At 39.8% G+C, this 25622-nt stretch overlaps 1 protein-coding gene across 1 annotated transcript in view; it reads left to right on the top strand.

Annotated features, from left to right (window-relative positions):
- esrrgb (steroid hormone receptor ERR2-like) overlaps nt 1–24723 on the top strand; it is a gene marked incomplete at its 3' end in the record, with an annotated part of 49299 nt that extends 24576 nt beyond the window's left edge. Inside the window, 4 exon segments of the mRNA NM_001310002.1 lie at nt 7262–7372; nt 7561–7722; nt 18855–19124; nt 24343–24723. Coding sequence (NP_001296931.1) covers nt 7262–7372; nt 7561–7722; nt 18855–19124; nt 24343–24587 — 788 coding nt within the window.
- Nucleotides 24724–25622: the final 899 nt, after the last annotated feature.

The following is a 25622-nucleotide window of genomic DNA, read 5'->3' on the forward strand; positions in this document are numbered from 1 at the left end:
AGAGTCTCTCCGCTGGCCTGTCCTCACTGTCTGGCAGGTGATAGATCAGACACGGATGCTAACACGTGTTCCTCTGAAGCGCGGGACGGGGGGGGGGGGTGGATTTAGTGAAGCGCTGACCTCTTTACCACCCCTTCGCACTCCAAACATGCATTCATTTACACACATGTCAAATGTATTTCACCTCTGACAGGCGACACGGAACTGGACCATGAGTTACACGCCTCCCGCTGGCACTTTGTTTTTTTTTTCCTTCTTTTCCCCTGTTGCCCACACAGCAATCTGCGCCGTCGCCCCAAACGGAGAAGACAGGGACCCTGGAACCGAGCGGGCCTCGCACATGTTGTTAATTACAGGCGGATTTGTGGCCAGGGTGGCTCCGGTGGAAGTGTTAAACATGATAAAGGGAACCATGCCAATGTTCACAGTTGTGGGAGAACAGCTCTTGCCCTGTAAGGGACTGGAACAGGTGGGGGCGCCAGCCGGCCCCCTTAAATTCCCCCGCATTTCTTCAGCCCACCCAGCAATCAAACAAGATCCATCCAATGCCCATACTGTAACTCTTCCCAGGCTAACATATTCACCCTTCAGCAGTTGTGCTGAAAGGGCAAGGCCTGTGTGCTTAGCTGAGGGCGAGTGTGTGTTCAGGAGGAGGAGAGGGCGGGGGTGTTGCGGCGCATCCCTCTGATTTTTTCCCAGCTAAAATAGGGAGCTCCTAATCTCCCTTTGGCAGTGCTGGCCAGTCAGCCAGTTCTGACACATTCTTCAGAAAGAAGCGCTCCTGACAGGTGAGGAGCTGAAAATAGTGGCGTGACACCCGCACACTCATTCGCCCACGTGCACGAATATTCGCTCGGCGTCGCGGACTCGCACAAAGATCGGTAAATGGGCCACATGCGCATTTGTGCGATGGGATCGGCTCCCGGCAGGGTTCTGTCTGCGTTAAAACGAAATTATTGTTGGCACTGGCTTAAATATCTCGGTACTTCAACAAGCATGTCAGTAAGGCCGAAAAATTATTTTAATGAACCCCAGAAGTACATGCCTGGTGTAGGATTCAGGTTTTCACGGTTTAATAACCTTGAGCAAAAATATCAGTTTTTAAAAAGGAGTATATTATGATATAATATTTAAAACAGAAAAGAAACAACTGTTGGCACTGCTACAAATAATATAACATGGATTATTGCATTTTTGATAATTTTATGTATAAGTCTCATTTCGTATTATTTTTATTTTGAATCAGAGTTAAGCAAAAATAAGAATACAAATCTCTTTACTTTTGTAGTAATTTTAAGTGCTTACTGCAAGTAAGTCTTTTCAGATGCTCCCTTATTCTGGGGTCACCAAAGCAAATCATCACAACTTGGACGCAGCCTTGGCTGTTTTTAGACCAGATGCCCTTCCTGATACCAATGGGATTTGAACCTGAGTCCCTTGTAGCAAAGAAGTGGACTTAGCCCTCTACCCCTCAGAGGGACTATTATCTGGTTTTGTTTAAAATGTGGCTGAATTTACCCTCAGTAATTTTAAAACTTTTTCTAAACTACCTCGTAATAAACACAATAATCACTGTTAAGATTTTGGGTGCTTATATTGTGCTCAACAAAGCACAATATAATGTTTGTTCTTCCTCCTTTAGAGTACCGAAAGTATAACAGGCTGATATCTGGTTAATCATTTGCCGTTTGCTGTTATTTTAAATCGGCACACAAATTGAAGAGATGTCAGGTTTTGTGCTTCGCAACTAAAAATTGTTACTAACAGCTGAATTTGACTTTTTCTGAGCAATTGAGAAGTGAAGTAGCACTTCTTTCAGCCAGCTGACCAGCAGTGTGCATAAATAGGTGGAGGAGAAAAAGAGTAAAACAGCCTGAAAAATACCCAGCGACATTCTGTGGCATGACGTGAAAAGGACTGGATTAAAATGGCCATAAATGCATGTGGTTTGGAAACTGTATGGTTTTGAAACCTTGTATGAATGTCGGTCCTGGACGAGCGCCTCTCTGTACCAACTTCTCTTTTCCCCAAAGATACCTCAACAAAAAAGGAAACCTGACAGGTTAATTGGACTGTTAATTTTCTGACAATTACAGTATTCTGGAAACTAAAATAAAAAAAACGTTTAAATATATCAAACCTTTGTTTGTAGACGTGGAAAAACACGGCACGTACAGACCAATGATGATGAAATAAATCCAGTCATCACAGCAATTTAATATAGTAATTTTTTGACTTTGTATGACCTAAAAAATATATTTCACAGACTAAAGTAAAGAACAGAATAAAGAATCAAGTGTTGCCAGAAAAGCTGTAGAGTGCATCCAAAACTTCATCAATGTTTAAATCTAGCCCGGCCAGCCAGAATGCACAGTTTGTCAGTCTGGGCAGGCCTGGACTCTTCAGCCTAAACTTACCAGACCAGACGAGTTTACGATGCGTCTCACTTAGCGGCAGAATTACCCATAATGCAGAAGCATCTTTCATACGGAGATTTTTGTTACCAGGTGCTTTGGAAAATGAGGATAGTATTCGTGAGAACACCATGTATCCCCAGATTTCTTAGATAAAAGCGGATTTCAGAATAACTAAAACAGAGCGTGTCGCTTGGTGTTTGCATCACATCCGTAAATCTCTGATTGGTTCTAACCTGTTTCTGCAGACCCACCTTTGAAATCCGGCTCTTCTGGCAGCTTTCCAGACCGATAAGTCGTGTTTACGGCGTAAGTCAGTCTAGCTGGCCAGGCTAGCTTAAATCAGGACCTTCCTGGGAGCTTCTGGGAGTCAGTAAAGCTTGTGAATGTGAAAGGGAAGCCGTAAAGATTGCCTGAATGTAGACTCACCCCATCATCTTACTGCCTCACACATAACAGCAATTATAATCAGGAGAGACAGTCAGCTGGTTTTGCTGTGTCTCCGTCTAATCCTTCACAGGCTCCACATTTATTTAGCTTTATTTTTAAAATCTGGACCCTTATTGCCCTGCAGCATGAAGTCTGATATTATAGTGGGTTGTAAAGTGAGGAATGTGGTGCTGACGATAATCCCCCTCAAACATTCTACAAGGGGCCTCTTCCAGCTGTGTTGTTATAGTTAAATTCCTAGTTCTGCTCCTTATCACATTGTTGGAGGGGATAACCCAATCCTAGGTAGATCAGACACAGGCAGCCTTATCAGGGAGGAGATGTACACCTGATGCTGAGAGGTACACTAGAGTCTGACGTGGGGGGGGGGGGGGGGGGGGGGGTGAGAGAAGGAAAAAAATAAAGATCTTGCAGAAAGTTGATACATTCAGCCTGATCTGCATTATTCTCCAACTCTTCAGCATTCTCCAAACCTTCCTTAGTTTTCACCCCTTTCTCTCTGCCCCGCAGCCTCACGTCTCTGCAGTTTTCAGCAGAGCTGTGAACTGGAACCGGATGGCACTAAGCCTTTAATTCTTGTCAGCGTCTATTAATTATGGGCCAGTTGGATGCTCCAGTTCAAACAGACCCTGCGGATCCTGGAATTCAAACTCTGGCTGTTTGGTCACTTGTCGTTTGCCGCAGCCATATGATCCAGCAGTGTGTGTGTGTGTGTGTGTGTGTGTGTGTGTGTGTGTGTGTGTGTGTGTGTGTGCGTGCTTGCACGTGTATGTTTTTAAAATGTTTAATACCTTTATCATTTAGACCTGCTAAATACACATTACATCACACTGGATTTATTTCTGACTTTATTACTCGATGCTACACAGTTTAAAAAAGTCTAAGTAAATTTTTTTTTAGAAGGGACGTGCATTTACTCTGCCCAATAGAAGTAGGAACCAGTCTATTAAAAGGGACATACACATAATAAACATCAGCAACAGGCACAAATGGAAATATGTCAGAGTTGGGAAAGAATTTGATCAAAATACGTTCCTGGTCCAGATAACCACAGAAAAATGTGTGCATTTCCCATCCATTCATGAAAAGGGACTGAGAACTGTAGCAATAAAGAAAAGTGTTAAACGTTGAGTGTCGGTGTTCATCCTTAACTCAACCTAAACAAGAGAAATGTTCAAAAACAGCAGCTAAAGCTCAATCTACTGCAAACCCTGCTCCTGGCTGTCTAACTGACTAATTAAAATCACATCCACATGTGTTCAAAGAACAAGAAGTCTATTTGCAAGCCTTATTGATTACTTTAAGGCGTCCAAATGGAAAGCTGTGTTAGGAGAGGGGCTCTCGATTTAGCTTCAATCTGCCAGGCATAAAATGATCTCACTGTGTTTGCTGGGAAGAATGAGCTCCCTTCGGGCACGCCGGGTAATTAGGTTAGTGGATAGTCGGTGTCAGGAAATTGAAAGACCATCCTAATCGGATTCTTTTGTTTCCAGGGGAATCAAAGGAATTTATGTGCGTCGCTGGGAAATCTCACACGACTCTTTTTCTGCTTGACCATGTAAAATCTGTTTGCTCTCCCTCAGTGCTCAAACACGTTTTAATGCGAGCTTGTAAATTCAGGACGTAAGGTGCATCGAGCCTTTTGTCCTTTGTGACGGCTTTGGAGATAATCCTTGACGTGTCACGAGTGTATGCTTAAACCTCCAAAGGACAAGTCTTCTGTAGACCTCAACAGCACCGGCTTTTCAAAGCATTAGGTGTTTTGTATATTAGATATTGTATAGTAATATGAGAAATTTCATACAAGAGTTTGTGCACCAGTAAATCAGCCAGTGGTCAGGATTAAACTTTTCCTTGATCAACTCAACTGGTGATTTGCAAGTGAAATGCTGAAAAATCTGAAAAATGTTGTTGTTGTTTTCATTAAATGAATAAAGTTTAGTTCAATCAGAAACACAACAGTTGTCCTTCCGCTAAAAAAATAATATAACATTTTAATTATTAGTCATGATAATTTTATTAACATTATGTATTTCTTATTTTGATTTTGATACATTGATTTTGACAATCAATTAATCTGATTATTCAGAATAGAACCACTCTGACATGCGCAGTTATCAAATTCCCCTTAATAAACAATAAAAAACATAGAAGAAGTACTTGCGTCTTAAACAACAAAAACTAGTAAATAATGGAGTATTATACAAGTTTGTTTGCCTTCTGTGTGCCCAGGCTGGACTTGCACGAAGCAACAATTTTAAGCTGTTTTATTTTTTCGAACAGAGCCCTGACAATTTTGCTTCCCGCCGCATTTCTGCCACTCAACAACGCGGAAATACGTCACGTTTACGGTGGCCGTACATGCATATTCGGGTCAGTTTGCCACATTTGGAATAACTTGAACCTGACAAGCGTTTATACGCACATTGATCAATCGACATAAACCACCCCTCTCATTCGAATTACAATTTCATAATGATTGAGCTAATCTGATCATCATATTTCAATTGGCTTGTTTACATGATGCATTTTTATTCTGATCGGCCATTTATTCCTATTACTCTTGTCCATGTAAACGTAGCTATAGACTAAAGCAGAAAAGATATGCAAAACTTTTTAGGCACGGCTAAACAAATGTATTTGTATAGCACTTTTCAGCACAAGCACAACGCAAAGTGCTTTACATGATTAAAACACAGGAAAATAAAAACTGAATAAAAGCAACTTGGAATAAAATGTAGAAAATCTTAAACGAAATAAAACTTGGGAAAATGGAGACAAAAAGCAAATATTATAAACAGTTGGACCACAAACCAAAACTAATGATGTTTCAGTAAACTAGAACAATCAAAGGCAATCCTAAACAAATGTGTTTTTAATCTTGATTTAAAGGGACTCAGGCTTTCAGCACTTTTACAGTTTTCTGGAAGTTTGTTCCAGATAAGTGGAGCATAGGAACTAAATCCTGCTTCTCCTTGTTTAGTTCTGGTTCTGGTTCTGCAGAGTAGGCTGGAGCCAGAAGACCTGAGTGGTCTGGATGGTTGATACACTGATAACAAGTCTGTGATGTGTTTAGGTGCTAAGCCATTTAGGGATTTATAGACTAACAGAAGTATTTTAAAGTCTATTCTCTGAGATACAGGGAGCCAGTGGAAGGACTTTAGAACTGGGGTTATGTGCTCTACTTTCTTAGTCTTGTTGAGGATGCGGGCAGCAGCGTTCTGGATCAGCTGCAGCTGTCTGATCCACTTTTTAGGCAGGCCTGTGAAAACACCGTTGCAGTAATCTATTCGACTAAATATAAACACATGAATTAGTTTTTCCAGATCCTTCTGAGACATTAGTCCTTTAATCCTGGAAATGTTCTTCAGGTGATAGAAAGCCGACCTTGTAATTGTCTTTAGATGCTTATGGAGGTTCAGGTCTGAGTCCATCACTACACCCAAATTATGGGCCTGATCAGTGGTTATTAGATGAAGCAACTGAAGTTGTGCAACAACTCTTGATCGCTCCTCTATTGGTCCAAAAATTATTACTTAATTTTGTTATTATTCAACTGAGAATTTTGCCACATTCGTGCATTGATTTCTTCTAAGCATTTACTCAGTGCTTGAAAGGGTTCATAGTCACTTAGTGACATAGTGATGTAGAGCTGTGTGTCGTCTGCATAGTAATGGTAACTGATTTTTTATGATCTGAGCTACAGGGAGCGTGTAGATATTGAATAGGAGGGACACAGGATAGACCCCCAAGGAACACTACGCATGATTTTTGTCGTCTCTGATCATCTTTAGTAGTTCTTAGTCACTTTTATGCAGAATAATGTTTAAGTACTCTGTTCTATGGTGTAATGAACGGGCAATTATAGTTCCAACAATGCTGATGTTACAACAACATTTAATGGCTTCCTGTGTTTTTTACAGCTCCAATTAGAAAGAGCTGAATATGTCCGGTTTGTAAACTAGGGAAATGTGTAGTTGCCTTTTTTCAACCAGCTGAGCGGCAGTGTGCAGCAACATGTGGGGGAGGGGCGATGCTGAGTAATTTTATGTCCTATACAACTCGGGAAAACTCACACTTTCTCTGTCATCCCATTATAACTTTAAACCAAAGGAGATGTAGGACAGAAGTTTTTGCGGTTTCACCGTAACTCATAAACTTTGGTTAAAATTTCTTACCGGTTTGAGGCTCCTGCTCATTACAGAAATTTTGTTTTAAATTTATAAATGTGTATAATGATCCCTAAATTTTCTTTTGGACTTTACAAAACCTGTGCAGTCTTTCTTGTACATAATTGCTGGGGTTGTGTCAAAATCTTATCCTTTAACTATATTTGTTATAGTTCTTAGTTTGAAGTTCAATTTCTATCCAAATATATATATTTTTCTGTTTTGCAGGCGTGCGTCTGGACCGGGTGAGAGGCGGAAGACAGAAGTATAAACGGAGGTTGGATGCTGAGAATGGGTCTTACCTGGGCCTCACTCTCCCTCCACCAGCAAAAAAGCCCTGTAAGCATAATTTTATCTATTAATTTTTCTTAATTTGCATGTTTTGATAATTTTCCAAAAGTAGGATGTAGTAACTCCTCAAGCACAAATAGCTATCACATTGACACCCACCCAATTCATGTTTCGATTTATAGTTCAGCTTGAAATGACTCAGTGTAAAGGAACATGGCGCTGTTTGTCCCTCGCAGTGACGAAGATTGTTTCGCATCTGCTGGTGGTGGAGCCGGAGAAGATCTACGCCATGCCGGATCCGACCATGCCTGACGGCGACATCAAGGCCTTGACCACCCTGTGCGACCTGGCTGACCGCGAGCTGGTGGTCATCATCGGCTGGGCCAAGCATATCCCAGGTGAGGAGCAGCGTTGTTGTGTGGATTGTGTTCTCTAAAGGCTTCCGGATTTAAACTGGAATCTACTGCAAGCTTTAACTGTATAGATTTGCTGCAAACCCAATGAAAAAAACTATTTGAATTTAAAGCACGAAAGAGGTAATGTAGGTTTCTGTTACAACCTTTAGGCGTGAGATCACTAAGGTAGTTCACCGACTGTGGTACACAACCCCCCACCACCACCACCACCACCACCACCACCATCACCACCTTCCCACTCACAGAAACGCGCACACAGGATAATTAACATCTGCTGCTCATCTGCACCTCGGGGAGAAGCCAGTCCCATATTCTAAAATCTAATCAATAAAGAGCAGCTGAAACCTTTGATTTGACTGGGTGGGGTGGGGGAGTCTGGGGGCCGGGATCCGCCCCATGTCAATGTATTCCATTTCAATCCCACACTTAAAGAAAGCAATCCTCTTACTTACTTAAGGAGACCACACAGAGCCTGTGGAGGAATTGATTTATTTGGAGAGAAACTGATGGAGCCCCCTTTCTGCTTGCTGATTAATTCTTAAATAAGACGTGGTATGCAAATGTTGACTTTTGCTGCTTTTCTTCCCTCTGTTTCACTCAAAACAGACCCTTTGAACAAGAGGTTTTTTTTTTAAAGGCAAGGCATATTTATTTGTATAGCACATGTTAGTACAAAGACAATGCAAAATGCTTTTTAAAAGGAAGTTTAATCATCATTTTATGAAATAAAGGCACACTTTTCATATTTTTGGGTCAAATTAAAAATATTTCTATCGGTTTATTATACCAAACAATTGTAATTATAATACAGACATGGTAAATCCATGTGGGTTTTATTAAAATCCCAAGCAAATGACTTATAATAAAGAACACAATCGAAACTGATCAAAGAAACTGAAATTGAAAAAGAATGACAACAAAAATGTGTTTGTTGTCATCTAAACTGATTTTGGTGACGAGATGCCAAGATATAGCCCCCATTTTGTTTTTTCTGTCTGAATGTCACAGTGCTTTGCAAAAGTGTTGAAACCCCCTTTAAGTATTTCACATGTAAAATGAACGCATTTCTTTTACGTTTTATGTGTAATAAATCAACACAAAGTAGTGCAAAATAGTGGGGGAAATTATCTACAGTTTTCCAACTTTTTTTCAAAATCAAGATTTGAAAAGATTATCCTGGATTTTTATTCATTTACTCTGCCACCCCTAAATGAAATCCTGTGCAACCTACTTAGACATGGCCGTCCATCTAAACTGGAGAGCATTAATCAAAGAAGGGACATCAGGTCACTCTGAATGATCTACAGAGGTCCACAGCTCAGGTGGGAAAATCTATTGACCTTACATGTACTAGCTGTGCACTTCACAAATCTGAAGGAGATGCAAGAGGAAAGCCATAAGAAGTCTCATTTAAAGTTTGCCACATAATATATAGGGGACACAGCAGACATGCAGCACAAGCTGGTATTTTTACATGGGATCAAAATTAGTTCTGCTCAACTGAACACCCAATCCCAACAAAGATGGTAGTGGCACAGTCATGCGGTGGGGATGTTGTTTTGGAGCGGGGACAGGGCAGCCGGTCATTAATACAATCAAAAGCTACAATGGGATAGTTTAAATAAATAAAAAATCAGCATCGGTTTACCAAGTTGCTTCACTACAACAAGAAATTTGACTTTATTTCCACTTTGCTCTCAATGCAGAATATTCACGTCTTAGAAAGAAATATGTGGAAAATCTGTTAACATAAAAAAAACGGGCAAAAAGCTGTAAAGCTGGTAGAGACAAACCTATAAACACAACTGCAGCAAATGGGATGTCTTTACCGTCTTCACTCAGAGAGGCTGAAGACAAATGCATGCCACACTGTTCAGATAAAATTGTGGTTGTTGATATAAATAAAACGATAACCAGCTACTCTTAAACCTTGGTAGAGTGGTGACATAAGCCTTCACTGTTTTCACCAGTGGTTGTGCGATGCCAGTGCCTGGATGTGAGTTCCTCGCCCCATTTAAAACAACAAATTACCTTTATGGATCATGCTCACCTGACAGAACGTACCTGGAATAAAATGATTGTAAACCTCTGGTGGTTCTCAAACATGTGCATGATTTAATTTGGGGCCTTGTTCTTTTCTTTTTTTAAGCCAAAGTAATAAATAAATAAATTTGTGCCCTTTGGACTGGATTTTGAAAATAAGGAAAAATGTAAGTAAGAAATAAATTCTGTTAAAAGAATAAACATTAAATCAGCTGCCCCATCAGCCTTTACTTGTTTGAAAAAGACATCGAATGCAATGTGCTTTAATGAAATCTAAAGATAATTTCTGCAAAGAAACAAAATACATTTATAAACGCACAACCACCATCGCGGCCACTCATTATCAGACCTACACTTTGACACATTTGCTCGTCCTCTTGCTGTCTTCTCAAACCCACTGATGGAAGCAGGCGAGCACTTTAGGTATTGAAATAACAATCACTCACACTCTCCGCACATTAATACCACAAACATTATTACACTTATTCACTGATTATTACTTGGCCCAATAACAATAGACTGAAGGCCCGGTATCGATCCATAACCCAGTGGTTGTGGAACCCTGTGCTGTATGTCTCAAAACAAACAGCAAATATATTTTGTTAAATAAAACAAAACTACATATAATTTTCCTTCCACTGCACAACGACAACAAAATACATTAAAAGTTGTACTTGTAACACTAATTAGTTGAGGTCTGAAGGCAAATGGCTGCACTGGATTTTATTTGCAGAGTAAAATCTAATGCATGCAGCGCTTTTCAGATGTTTATTTTTGCATTTGAAAACCAAATGTGCTTCTCCTTCCAGTGAGTGACAGAGGAGTGTTTTATTATTCTTCCATGTAAAATCCTACTAAAATATGTTGTTTGCTTTTTTTGAAAAAAAAAACTATTCAATTGCTGAGAATAATTCTGCAGTTCAGTCTATGTTTTGCTGGGAACGTTGAGCAGGACCCAGTCCTAACTCGCGGTGGTGCTGGCATAGACTGTTTTTTGTGCAGCTTTGGCACAACTAGGCTCTGAAAAGTATTAAAAGAGTAGAAAAAGTGGGGGAAAATGGCAACCCTGAACAAAAGTTGGTTTTGGTTACAATGCCTTTTACATAAAACGTGCCAAATTTAACAATAACCCTGCTGGCAATGATATAAATTGAGGTGGTTAGGTTAGGGGGTGGAACGTGACAAAGCGGTAGGTAGAGCATGCGACCACATGTACAGAGGCCACTAGATCTCCACACCATACGGAGTTAGATTATCGACCTTGGGACATTTGGTGCGTTTCCTCCCACCTTCTCTTTCTGACCATTTCCTGTTTTAATCACTGTGAATAAAGACCACTAGTGCCACAAAATCTTGAAGAAACATTCTCGGGTTTAATCATGAGCACGGTAAAAAGCCTTTGAGCATCATTCTGAGTTACATTACCTGTGTAGAACTATTGATCTTTTATGCCGCGACCATCTAAATCCAGGACCGACGGAGATACTAAAGGGGCACGTGGCCCTCTGGGGACACTTTACCCAGGACCGCCGGGTCAGAGTGTCACCAAGTAATAATTAAGACAAAAAGGGGTCCCTACAGTTTAACAGTCCACGCCTACCATTACACTCATAGCCCACTGAGCAAATGGCCCTAACGATGAGGTAATAAGAGTCATTAGTGCAGATTGCTCCATTAATGTGGAAGTCCTTCAACATCCAGATACAAAGAACTGGTGAAAAAAAAAAAACATGCAGCTCTGAAATGTCGTTTTTCTGTTGCATGTTGTTTTATTTTGGAAGGGTATAGCTTATTTTAATGATTATCATAAACTGATTTTATGGGCCTAATGTTTGTTTATTTGAGCTTCTTAGTAGCCTCGTGCTCACAGGTTCATGATAATAAGGATGTTCCTGTCTGGAATCTGGAGGTGACTGCTAATTTGTCAAACATCATTGTGTACATGTATAAAATAATTATGTTAAAGTCTGCTGCTCTCACTCAATACAAAGCATCACTTTCCTCCTCCTCTTAATTTTTTTTCTCTGCTTCGTCTTCCTCCGAACGCTTCCCCCCATTCTCAGCCTTCACACACACACACTCAGCCAGACTTCCTTGTTCTCCAGTTCCCCTGACTCTCCCCCCCGCCTCTCGCTCTTCTTCGCTCATATAGAGCCCTCTAGTCTCATTATTACCTCTGTCTTTTTATTAGGCCCATTAGGGCTCTTAGGAGGCCTGTAATGATTCTAAATGAATAGAGAGTGAACTGCTGTCTGTTTTAGACCCAGCTCTCAATGACAGCTTCAAGCTTCACTGCCAGCCACTCACTCTCTTCACTGTGCTGAATAGGGATTCAATTTCTTATCTGATCTGTACTTGGACCGTGCTGCCGCCTCGTCGGAGCGCTTTTCTTTTTTACAAACACTTGCTTCTGGAGCGTTGAGGATTCATGTTGTACTTTAGAAAATAGTACATTGTTTATAGCACTTTGCAGCGGGTCGATACACGATGAGGTGTTTTTTAAATGAAGATTTGGCTGGATGTGAATGTGTTGAAGTTGATGTGCTGTGGCGAAACTTTAAAGGGTGCATATTATGCTTTTTAATGCTTTCGTTCACACATCAAACTCATTCAGTTGCTGTCCTTATAAAGTGGAACTGCAATGCTTTGGACTGAATTCCTCGTTAATTTACTTCCACGTGCATCTGAGAGCGACTAATTTCGGTGCTGTCTCTTTAAGTCTAACGGAGGCACTGCCCCCCTTCAGGTCGCAGAGCATTCTTCTTCACACCATTTCACCAGTTTTGAAGTATGCTGTGGGACGTTGTAATGAATAGTGTGGGTAGATACACCCAACAACACCCAAAACTAAGACGCAATTGTTCAAAAAAACGTAATAGAAAACATAGAAAACTGAAGGTTTTAAAAAATATGCCCAAAACAGAATATAAATATATCTACGCAGCACCTGGAAAGGCTAAAGTGAAATTTCTGCATGGCTAGTACACAACAAAGTGTATTTAAGGGCTAAAAAAATGGATTTTGTATAAAATAGCACCTTTAAATTTAGGGCCTAATCATTGTTGTCACAATTTGGTAAATATCGTATATTAATTCTTAATCATAAGTGTGCATTTTCAATACTTAGTCAAGATATAAAAATTTTGCATTAAAACTTTCTTAGTAGATTATTCATAATATTAGATCAGTGGGTTTAAAAGTAAATAATCTCTCAAAGTGATGATGACTATCTCAGTTTTTACTTATTGCCACTTATGTTGAGGTGAATTCAAGTTAGATTTTTATTGATCAATGAGGTATTAATGATAGACACATAATTAGGTGAAAAATAAAATGTTTTTGAAGAAAAAATTACAGGGATCCTTTACAGTTGGGGAAAGTATGGATAAAGAAAATAGCATTGAAATACAAAAAATATTTTTATTTCTAGACTTTATTCTCTATCACTTTGTCAAAAAATTCCGTCCATCCAGTTTCAGATTTTCCCAGGTTAAATAATTAAAGTTGACCACTTTAAGTCCTGAAACCCTGAAACAATTTTTCAGTACTGAGACGTTCACCACAAAGAGAGGAACAAGAGCTGAGTCAGCCCTGCTCTGATTACTCACGGAGATATCTGTGGGCTTTTTGAAGCTTCCTTTTTGTTTTGAACTGTAAATCTGCTGCTCGGCTTTGATGTCCAGAAGTTTTTTGTTTTTCTGCAGGCTGAATTCTTTTTTTCTTTTTTTTTCACAAAGAAAACATACATTTCACGATGTGTGAGTTCCTTTGGATAAAGTGTATTTCATAGAAACATAATGTTCACTGATCATTGGGTCTGTATTGCAGTTTTGTTCCCCAAAGCTTAAAGAGCAAAAGCGACAGCCTCTTCAGAGGGAATCAAATCCATTTCAATGACAACCTAGCAAAACATTTTTGGTTGACATGAAAAAGTGGTTTGGACTATATCAAAACAAAAGGTTAAATAAGTACACAGCTCATTTGTACCAAGAGTTGTTGGAGCCGTTTTTTTTTTATGCACATTAAATGCAGAAGGATTTGTGGAGCCTGTGAAAAGCTGGCTGACATAACAAGGATTCATCTGTAATTGTTCCTGGAGCATGGCACAGCAGAACGTGTCTGCAGCACAGCCTGTCTCAGTCCCCTAAGGCCAGCCTGAAGCAGACCAAAACATCGATCCCTGTGGTTCACTGTCATTTGAGAAAGATTTCATTTTGAGGTCCATTTATAGCCTTGGATATCATACATTTTAGGAAGTATCTGGTAACTTCACAGTGAGCACGCCCTTTCTGTTTTCTTTTCCCTATTCGATTTACTGTCTAAAATAAAAGATATGTTTCTTTTACAAAAGGGTGCACTCATTTATATTTTTGCAGAGGGTTTCTTTAAATTAAAAAAAAAGTAATCACAGTACTTGCCCCAAATATTTTTTAAAACCAAGCCTTTCCCTTCCCTCTGCTGCGTTGGTAGACATTAAATAAACCCTACTTTCCTGCCTATGCTGTCACACAGAGTGCAGAGACATGCAGCCACATTGACATTTCCCTGTTTGCTCAATATTGTGTCATGTTTAGTCAAACGGCAGTAAATCAGTAGGTCGGAATATTGATATTTCATCCGGGGATTCACCCTCCACAGCAACACTTAACTCAGCCCGCACACCTGAAGATCCAGGGTGACCCCAAGAGAGAGTCGGGAAGTCTCTCCATCGCTTTGGTTAATTGACTGGAAAAAAAAAGAGCGGGGAAGAATGATGGAGAAAATGAAAAGATGGTTGAAGAGAGGGTCAGCTCTCTCAAGAAAGACGGCACGGATTGTTGATAAGTTAACAATTTTTAAGTCGTTACTCTTTTAAAATAATTTTTTTTTTACATTTCTGTTGTGTTTAATTCAGTAAACTAGATATAAATGGCATTCATTTTCGAATCAAACTATCTACCAAAGTGTCTAAACTCATACGCTACAGCTTGACGATCTGCAGCGCCTTGCAAAAGTATTCACACCCCTTGACCATTCACAATCACATATTTCAGTGTAATTTATCTGGATTTTAGGTGAAAGTCCAACATTGAGTGGTTCAGGCTTTTAAAATGGAAGACAAAGATTTTTTTTTTAACAAATTAATGTTTTGACATACTTTTTTTTATTCAGCACCCTTCTCTGCGATGACCCTAAATAAAATCTACTGCAACCAGTTGCCCTCCTGTCATCGGGTCAGTAAATCCAGTCAAGCTGCTCATGACTTGATCTCAGTGTGAATCCAAACCAAGGAACACAGCTGACAGATCGAGGGTAAAGTTGCGGAGACATTTATGGCATTGTCAGGTTATTAAAAAAAATCTTCCTGCATGCTTTGAATATATCTAAGAAAATGTCTTACTCCATCTGAGAATGGTTAAATTTATGGCACAATCACAAACCCACCAAGACATGGCTGTGCGCCTAAACTAGCAGAATGAGGAAGGAGAGAATAAATCACAGCAGTATGGGCGGTTGGCCACGAGCCATCTAGGAGACACAGAAAATGCATAGAAGAAAATGCTCTGGTCAAATGAGAGCAAAACTAAAGTTTTTGGTCTACATACGAAGCCCTGTACCTAACCCTGAAGACACTATGAGCTCTATGAAGCACGGTGGTGGCAGCATGGGTTACTTTTCCTCAGCAGGGACAGAGAAGTTGCTCAGATTAAATGGGAAGAGAGATGGAGCTAAAGACAGGGCAGTCCTGCAAGGAATCCTGTTTAGAGCTACATAATGCTGGAGACTGAGGTAAAGGTTCACCTTCCAGCAGGACAACAACCAGAGACATTCATGCACAGCTGCAATGCAACGGTTTAGACAACAACATATCGATGGGTTTGAATGGCCTAGTCAAAGTGTAGATATCAAACAGGAGATGATCACCATCACCTCCCCTTAGATGAGTTCCACCTGTGATTGCTCCAAAATTTAGTTCTAAACTTTTTTAGTAAGACAAAATGGGAAAACAATATATAATAGCTTTCTTGCTATGGTTACGCATTACTATGTATAAAAAAAATTCCAATAAAACACAGTGAATTGTGTAGGGGTACCGTGACCAAATGTAAAATAGCTAAGCAGTCTAAATGCTTCTGCAAGGCACTGTAGTTCTCCCTCCCCCCCACCGCCAAACATGGACCGGATGTCCTCCATCAGCTGTCTGTTTGTCAGATCTCAGGCTTGGATCGATGGCCCTTTCGCATTTGGTGGACTGATTACAATCTACTAATCAATGGCACCCCCAGCACTCTTTTCTCCCCACCTCATTCTCCCTCTTTCCACCGTCCCTCTATTTGCTTGATAAGAGCCGTTGGGAGGGCCTCTTTTTTTTTAGTCAACCTGACGGACTCTGATCCATACCAGCGCAGATCTAGGTAAGCAGCGCCGTTGCTTCAGTGCGCCGCAATCACCTCCCTGTTTGCCATCAGGCATGGTGAATGGTATTGTGGCTCCTGGAGCCTTTTCAGCTGTCTGTCCTTGTGACGAGGTCAGCATGAAAGCTGGAGGAGAGTTGACGGGTCGACCTCGGCATCAGGCTGAATTGCCTCTTTGCGTTCAGTAGGTCGAACACTTTTTATTATGAATTGTGTTGAAATTGAAGCTGCCTCAATAATATTTTGATTCTAATAAACCCTGTATGCGTTATGGAGTTAATTACTACATTTATTCCTATGGCTTCAAGTTGAACTACTTTACTTGAATGCATTTTGTGTTTTAGCAGTTTCATCTCTGTCACCTCTTGTATCGTTATCTGGGCTCACCCCACCAGCTGCAGTAGAATAATTTTACTTTTGCACATTAGTATATTTACACTTACTCTATATCTAAATAAATATTACATTTCCTGATTAATTTCACTGATTAACTCATCATTTCTATTTCGAATTTCCCAAATCTGGGACAATAAACCGTTATTATATTTTAATCTATCCCAACAACTTTCCAGATGTTATGTTTACATTTGCTGGATAATGAATTATTGCGTACATACAGGAATACGTTGTTGTTTTTTCTCATCACAATTGCATTGCAATATGTCTGTTTAATGGATGTTTGTGAAAAGACTCTAATTTAAATTTTAAATCAGCATACTGGGTTGCATTTGTTTGTTGGTATTGCATTGCACAAAAATATTTTATGTCTATCAACATAGAAATGGTCATAATGCAACAAAAGTCAGACACTACCATAAAGTTTCTCCGCCAGATCTGGCTTCATGTTCACACCATTGCACATTAACTACAGAGTATTCCTGATTTTACGGATCTTCGTAGTGTAAAGTTTTGAAACTGAAGTGTGATGATATCTGTCTCTGACTCTGTGTGGCTTCCATGAGAAGAAAAAAGAGACTCATTACAAATCTAGAGCTTCTTTATTTTCCCTCATGATATTTTTAAACTAGCTAAATCTAAATAAAAACTAAATAAATACAGGTACATCTCAATAAATTAGAATAGTATTGAAAAGTTACACTATCCCAAAAAATAATAGGTTATGTATAGATTTTAAGCTTCTATTTGGGTTAATCGTTTTTATTTTGGCTTACAGAAAGTGGAAATATTGTATAGCTCAAAGGAAAAAAATAATTTAAAACAGAAATTTTATGCAATGGCTTACAAAAATACGAGAGTCAACGACACCTTCCGCAAGAAACGTAGCTAAGCCACAAAAGGTGCTACCAAAGAAGTTGGCTGGTAACAGAGTGCTGAATCTGAGCATATTAAGGAGAAGTTAGGTGGAAGGAAAACATTTCTGAAGCACCCTAGAGATGCACCGGTGCTCGCCACTTCTCTAAAATACCTGGCTGTTCTGTTAGTGCCGCTCGCCGCGTCGACTCCACGACAGTCTGGAGCAGAGCGGATCGTTCAGACAGGAAATCAGCTGATGAAAAGCTAAGTGGATCCGGTGGAGTTTACCAGTAAAAGACTTGATGCATGTGTGGACTTTGGATTACATTTTACTCTAAAACATCAGTACGTCATTACCTGCGGCTCCAGAACAAGCCACCGGAGGATCTCACTTGATACTTGACACCATGGATGAGAAGACGCTTATCTTGGAGGTGGAAAATCACACTATTTTATATTAGATATAAAATTAGATATAAGTGATTAGATAAAGAGCGGGCACGTGGGACGCAGGTAATACTAGCCAAATAACCACATTCCTGGTTTATTGTTCTATTTAAAGCACACAAATATACTACTATGACGCAATGACGCGATCCTCGTGTGATCCGTGTCCAGCCATCCAGAGGCGCTCCGCTCTGAAACACTCAAGGCAGAACAGGGTGACCAGCAGAAAGCAGGGAGCAGCAGCACCACTTCGGGTTAGGAGTGATGTGGAGAGGACGGACACATACACTCAAAGCAGCTTGGGCTCCTTTAACAGCTCTATAGCAGAACGTTTCTCTATTAAAAATCCTTTTTTTTTTTTTACTGGCCTTATATATTATCCACATTTTCTGAGAAACCGAATTTGAGATTTTCAATAGGTGACAACCGTCGTCATAACATTTAAGGTATAAAATGAATCGAAATAAGTTTCCCTTTTGGAATTGAAATACTGTAACAAATGAACTTTTCAGCGATATTCTGATTTACTGAGATCCACCTGTTTGTAACAGCGGTTACACAAACCATCAAAACCCCTTTTAATGTGGACCAATTTGGTCATAAATCGTAGTTTCTTCACTGCTTTCCTGTTCTCTGCAGGCAAAGTTTGCCCTGACTGATCGGCTCTCCCCTCCTCATACACCAGTGGTTTGACTGTCGACGGCTGAAGTAGCCCTGGCTCATGTTTCAAAGGCCTTTACATTTGACAGATTTATACTCCACTCTTAAGCCAGCGCATTCAGCAGCCAGTTGTGTTTCAAGTCGTACTCCTCCGGGGATTGTACGGTGATTGTACATAGTCCATAAAACATACAATGGACTCAAGCAAGGCTGCTACTGAGACCTGAGGTTAACAAGCTGACCATGGCTGCATTGTGCGGGCAACACTAGAAAAAAGCAGTGTAACAAATTTATTTTTATTTTTTTTTCGAACAGGTTTTTCCACACTGTCCTTGGCAGACCAAATGAGTCTGCTGCAGAGCGCCTGGATGGAGATCCTGGTGCTGAGCATTGTGTTTCGCTCGCTGCCCTGCGAGGACGAGATCGTGTACGCAGAGGACTACGTGGTGGACGAGGAGCAGGCGAGGATCTCGGGCCTGCTGGATCTTCACGTCGCCATCCTGCCGCTGGTTCGACGCTACAAGAAGCTGCGCATGGAGAAGGAGGAGTTTGTCACGCTCAAAGCCATCGCGCTCGCCAACTCTGGTAAAATTCACACCTAGAAGTCCCATTTTGGTAAAATTACTGTTTTGGTTTTTTTTGGGGGGGGGGGGGGTTGCTTTATTTTTAAACCTTTAGACACAACACACGTTTGGTTTAATGCCACAGAATTATCCAACACTGCAATACAATTAAAATGGCCTTTTAAAGAAGATTTCAACAAACAACCAAAAGCCAAAATAAAATGAACAAAAAGAAAGAAAGTCGTAACATATGACCTAAAGTGAACTAATTAATTATTCAAGGTCATTAGCATATTAAAACACCTTTAATTTTGGCCACATTTATTCAATGTGGGAAAAATACAATAATTTAAAATAAATGTTTTTATATACATATAATTGGGCCTGGGTCATTGGTGCCCTTCATATTTCCTATATGATAAATGTAAATTAAGCATATTTTATTATTCATACTTCACTTTTTAGGCTTATCGTTAAGCTTTAAGGAATTTCAAATTAGAAATTAAGAATTTTTTTCTCTCTATGAATACAAACAAAGGAGGTGATTTCCCTTAGGCACTCTTCAAGATGGCAAAGACAGGAGAACATGTCATTTAGATCAATAAATGCCTACAAGAAAGTAGCTGCTGGCTTAGACCTGGCCATATTGTCAGTTAGAGCAATAATTTAGAAGCTCACACTAAATAAGAAATAAAGAAGAAACCAAGTTCATGTTAACATTGAAGAGAATCGTAATCAAAATTTAGACTTGCTGCTAGAGAAGTGTACTGACTACAGTGAAAGTTTTAAAAGTAATGTAACAAAATAAATCCATCTTTCCTTTTGATATTTTTTAAATAATATCTTAATTTCTTTACACTGCTTGTTTTTCATCAAAATGTTTTGTTAAATCTTTTGTTTTTGCTGCAGTTTCACAGAAACATCTTGTTAGTCAGGGGCCACCAAACGTTGCGTTAGACTGCACACGAAATGCCTTCCAACAAAATTTGTGTCATTTTTCAATGGCATTCACTTCATTGCTACTTTTTTTTATTAATGTTTAGTTCTTTAGGTTTTTGATTTTTTTTACAATGGATATTGTCTTACAAAAACTTTCCTTCAACCTCAATGACCTCAAACTTCTATGTTTTTTACAACGTTATATGTTGTGCACATCTTAATTCAGCCCTTTTTTACTCTAATATGGCAAAATAGAATCCAGTACAACCATCCTACAGACGTTTTCTAATTAAAACACAGGGTTTACCGTTGTTTAACTTATTCTCAGCACAAATACTGCCTGTGAAGGCCTGAGTGGCTGGTTTAAAATCTCTGTGCTTTGGGTAAAACGGACACTGGACATCACTGTGAATAAACCATCCCAATAAAACATAGTGGATTCAGCATTATGCTGTGGGGATGCTTTTATTTGACTGGGACAGGGAAGTTGTTCAGAGTTGATAAGAAAAAGCAAAATACATGGAAATACTGGAAGAAAACATTTAAGAGGTTTGAGAGACATTTAATTTATTAATTTCCTTTGCACTTCACAACTATTTACTCATGTGTGATGCTGTATCACTTAAAACACCATCAAGCTAGTTAATGTAAAGTGAGAAAATGTTGACAAGTTCAGAAAATCCTGAAAATCTGAATATGGATCAGCAAGAAATTGTAGTAATTCTGATTCTAACTTAAATTAAATTGATTTCATAAAATGCTTTGTTAATCTTTACATTACTGGTCCCAAAAGGTACCTCTGCACGTCAAATCTAAATTAAATCAAGATAGTTGGCATTCAATTAAACAAACAAAGAAATTCAACAAAAAAAATGTCAAGAGCTTATCTACAGTACATCTCGTGGAACCATCACTTTCACGATAACGGCTCCCCGATAAGAGTAATGGTCAGAGTTTTTTCGTTTAGCACAAGTGTGCATCCGCAGCTTCATTTTAATATGTGCACAGAAACGTGTGTGTGTGTGTGTGTGTGTGTGTGTGTGTGTGTGTGTGTGACTGTCACACTGCGCTCTACATTCCCTCCATCTCCATAACAGTGGCTGCCAGCGCGGCTCAGCCGAGGGAGATATATTTAGCATTTCATTAGAAAAACAGGGGCTGTCAATAAAATGTGTTAAGTGGAGTGGAATGAGCATCGGGGAGCGACGGGCCTCGTTTGTTCCAGTGTGAAGATGCTGCGCCCGTATCGACAGTTTGCTTTTCATGAGGCTGGGCCTGTCCCCCACTAATCAATGGCTGTTAGGAGTCTTTTCTCCTGCCTGACTGAAAAATGAAAAAAGATGCTGAGCCCAGAGCTTTGGCCATCTGATTACAAACACTCCACGGGAGTGAAGGGGAAGGGGGCGGGGTGGAAAGGAAGGGATTGGGAAACGTAAGGGAGAAGTGTGGGAGAGGAAAGGCCCGGGGTTGAGCAGGAGGCTCAGCGAGGGCGAGAGGGCAACTTCGGCCCGTTTGAACAAAGTCTCGCAGAGCCTCGGCTCCACCGGTCCGGTGGGTGCGACAGCTGTGGAAATTCATGGCCATTGATTTTGTAATTAGCAGAGTATCGACGGAATCGACGCCAGGCTGCTGACGGATTACACGGAAATTGTTTCCTCAAAGTTAGTTTTGCACGCCGCCCCCCGTGCCACCTTAAATACCCGCACCTTTGAACATATTTCCAGGGGTTTCACAGGTGCACTCATGTGCCAAAGCAGGAATCCGATCAGTGTTAACATGAAGCTTTCAAACTGAGAGCGCTGGAACACATGTGCGGTCCGCATAGCCTAGTTAATTTCCCAAGATAGAAATGCAATTTACACAGTAGGCGACTGGTAAAAGAGACTTAATCAGTCAGTTAGGAACATAATTAGCCTTGTACTGTCCCTTTTTTTCCCCCCCTCATTTACATGTTCATACATGGTCTTAACTTCGCTCCCTGAATTCACGGCACATATCTGATTTGATTCCCTCATGCATCAGACATGTTTGGGTTCACTTTTAGGGATAACACAACTCTGAGAAAAACTGTACTTTTTTTTTGTCCCTGGGTTGACAAACAGGCAAAACCCCACGTACTACATTTGGCAATTAAAACCCTGCGTCAGCTTGTCCTTTTTAAGGACGACCATTTTTTTTTTAATTATTATTATTCCAGCGTCTACAGTTTTACATGGAGCAGTTTTAAATAAAGCTCAACTGGTTCTATTTTAGAGCCTATACATAAGGGGGCCAACTGCTCTTTCTTATGGAAATGAAGGCCATCTGCCACCATCATTCAGATGAACGATATCCTTGTAATGCAGCCATCTGAATTCATTAGCAAAATGGGGGGATGTACGCCGTACTTGGTGCTACCAAAAAGAAATGAATCTTTCTCCTTTACCACTGTATATTTATTCCGACCTGCAGTGCCCGTCTCTCTCCCCTGAGCCTCGGCCACGCACAGGCATTTATTTAAGGAGCATCATTAACTACTAACAAGAGAAAAGCTCTCTCCAAAATTGCATGTTTGCATTTACAAGCTGTGGAATGTAAAACCAGCTGCAAAACAGGTAGCCGCAGCTGTACGTTTGTGTTGTGCTGCACATAATGGATGCTTTGTTGTTACTGAATGCATTTTTAAATAGCTCGGTAGCAATGAGGGGGCGACGTTGGTCTGTATCAAAATCTGATCAGTCTCAGTCGATCAAAGCTGAACCTCAATGAGGATTCTTTTTTTTTTCCTAATTAGGGAGCAGGCTTGTCGCATATTTCGAAGAATAATGAGGTTTTGTATGATTATTAAAATTGAGATTTATCGCCGGTGAAATTAACTTTGTTAAATCTAGGAATACATTTATTAGTATTCCCAACAAGGTCTGTTTGCTAATGATTTAAAGTAAAACACAAAACCAAACACTAAGAGTATCCAAAAATAGAAATATGCCATTCAATTAATATCTAAGCTAATTACTCTCTCTCTCTCTCTCTCTCTCTCTCTCTCTCTCTCTCTCTCTCTCTCTCTCTCTCTCTCTCTCTCTCTCTCTCTCTCTCTCTCTCTCTCTCTCTCTCTCGGCTGGATGTAAGTCAGACTCTCTGCTTCCACAGAGGTCACTTGGAAAAATGTTGGTTGTATTGGCTCTTTGCCCAGGTCTGTTGGATGACTTGTTGGTTCCTCACATTGGGTTAGGAACCAAATTATTCACAGGCTCAAAAGAAAACCTAACGATGAAAGTGAAGCTCGTCTCTCCAGTTAAATGGGAAGAAAACAGTAATTTAGGAATTTAAACAGACTTAGTAGAACGTAGGTTCAGGTTCTGACTGGTTGGGTGAGGATTTTGTTTATTCATTTTATATGTAACCTTTATTTATACAGCTTGTCTTATTGATATTGAAGATCTATTTACCATACAAAAATAAATAAAGAGTAATGATAAAATCATTTAAACATTCACAAATATTTAAAATATTAGTTCTGAACCTTTTCCTTCTTGAGAATGGTTTTCAAAACTCATCTGCTCTCGGCAGCTGGAGTCTCTGGGAAAGGAGACATCGCCAGAACTGATCAGCCAATCAGAAATGGATGTTGGAAAATACATGGCCAAGTCACACTAAAACAATCCACTATTTTTCAACCCAATCATAGAGAGAGAACAAACCAAACCTAAACAAGACATCCTTGTAAATTAAAATCATCTCTCTGCCTGAAGCAGCCCCCTACATTCAAAATGTCTTACAAGTAAACACAAGTGTGTGCATGTCAGAGTTATACACATCAGTCACTGTTTGTAGTTAGAACTTATTCTGAATTAAATGTGGTTCATTTTAAAAGCTCAATAAACCTCAAAATTGTAAAATAAATAAATAAAATATATATATATACAGGCATCCAAACAGGCCTTTTGATTAAAACATTATAGCAATGTCCTTAACTGATTCTTGAGGATTCCTTGGGGGTCTGTGTAGAAGAGGCCACTTTGACCAGATCTGAAATCATTGCAAAATCTAAGAATCCAACAAGGGCATTTTTTTTTTCATTTCATTTTTTTTTTCATTTATTTTGCACACAAGGCTGTGTGCAAAATAAGGAATTTAAAACGTTACTTTTAAGATATTTTTATTGAACATTTTCAGACTTCGAAGTTGCAGATTTCAACACATTAAACCGAACAATATTCTGCTGTCCTAAACGGCATCTTGTAGTTGACAAATTTAGCCTCCTCACCAGATGTCCTGTCTCTTTCTTTCTCTTTCCTTCTACACATCTCCTCCTGCTCCAGACTCCATGCACATAGAGAGCATCGAAGCCGTCCAAAGGCTCCAAGACTCTCTGCATGAGGCTCTGCAGGATTACGAGGGATCGCAGCACCCAGAGGACCCCAGACGGGCAGGGAAGCTGCTGATGACCCTGCCTCTGCTCCGTCAGACCGCCACAAAGGCTGTTCAGCACTTCTACAGCATTAAAATGCAGGGCAAAGTTCCCATGCACAAACTATTCCTCGAGATGCTGGAGGCCAAGGCTTGACACCTGGAACAGCTGCATCATTCAGTCAGAGACGAGCAACAACCCTTGAGAAAAAAGGGGGGAGTGCCAATTAACAGCCAAAGGATGACGCTTGGACTCTGAAGTCATTTTACCTATTTGAATAATAGCAAAAAAACAACAAAAAAAATGAAGAAAAAGACGACTTGGATTAATTTTAAAAAGGATGAATGACAACTTGACTAATGCTAAATGGTTATGTATATAGAGATGTACAGAAATCAGGCAACTGAGGTCTTGTTATAACCAGAGACCCATTGCTCTATATCACCTGAATCTTCTGTGAATTTGTTTCTTATTTTGTTTTGATCTCAAAATGAAGAAAAAAAAATTATAATATAAAGAACTGTACAGCGGCGTAGCCACATTTTGTGTTCCAGGTTCTCCTCTTTTCTTATCTCAGTTGTTCCAGCAATAGACTGTAAGTGGTCTTCATAAAACGTGTACTGTAAATTTTGTGAATCTTCACCGGGTGAAAGGGAGAATTGTTTAAAATACTTCCTAAACTTATCATCAAAGATGGTCATTTCCATGTAATTACCTCATAGTTGCTTCATTGACTTTGTATTTTAATCAGCTTGATACTTGGTCAAAGGACAAAGGTTGTTGGTCAGCTGTCCTTTCACACTAAAGCTGTGTTTGAATTGTTCACTCGTTCAAAAAACAATCCGAGATAGTCTAACATTTCGTAAAATTATCAACAGTAATTTATTCCACTTTTTAGTTCAGTGGAAAATTGTCTCATGAAACAGCAACAATAGGCTAAAGTGCAGCTGCACGCTGGATTGTTAAAAAACGATCCTGAACATGCTTATGTTGCCAGGTAAAATATCAACATTAGCACTCCAGTGCTAACATTCACAGCTAATTATTTTAAACTGTATTGAAATTCTGAGTTGTTTAACACTTGCAAGCTCAGTTATTCTAAATTCTCACCAACTTGTGGATTTAAGAGATAATAAATGGCCATAAACCTGAATCAAAGATAAGTCTTTTTTAAATTTCTAGTGCAGGAGC

This window comes from Fundulus heteroclitus, chromosome 15, assembly GCF_011125445.2.
Source record: "Fundulus heteroclitus isolate FHET01 chromosome 15, MU-UCD_Fhet_4.1, whole genome shotgun sequence".
Classification (NCBI taxonomy): domain Eukaryota; kingdom Metazoa; phylum Chordata; class Actinopteri; order Cyprinodontiformes; family Fundulidae; genus Fundulus; species Fundulus heteroclitus.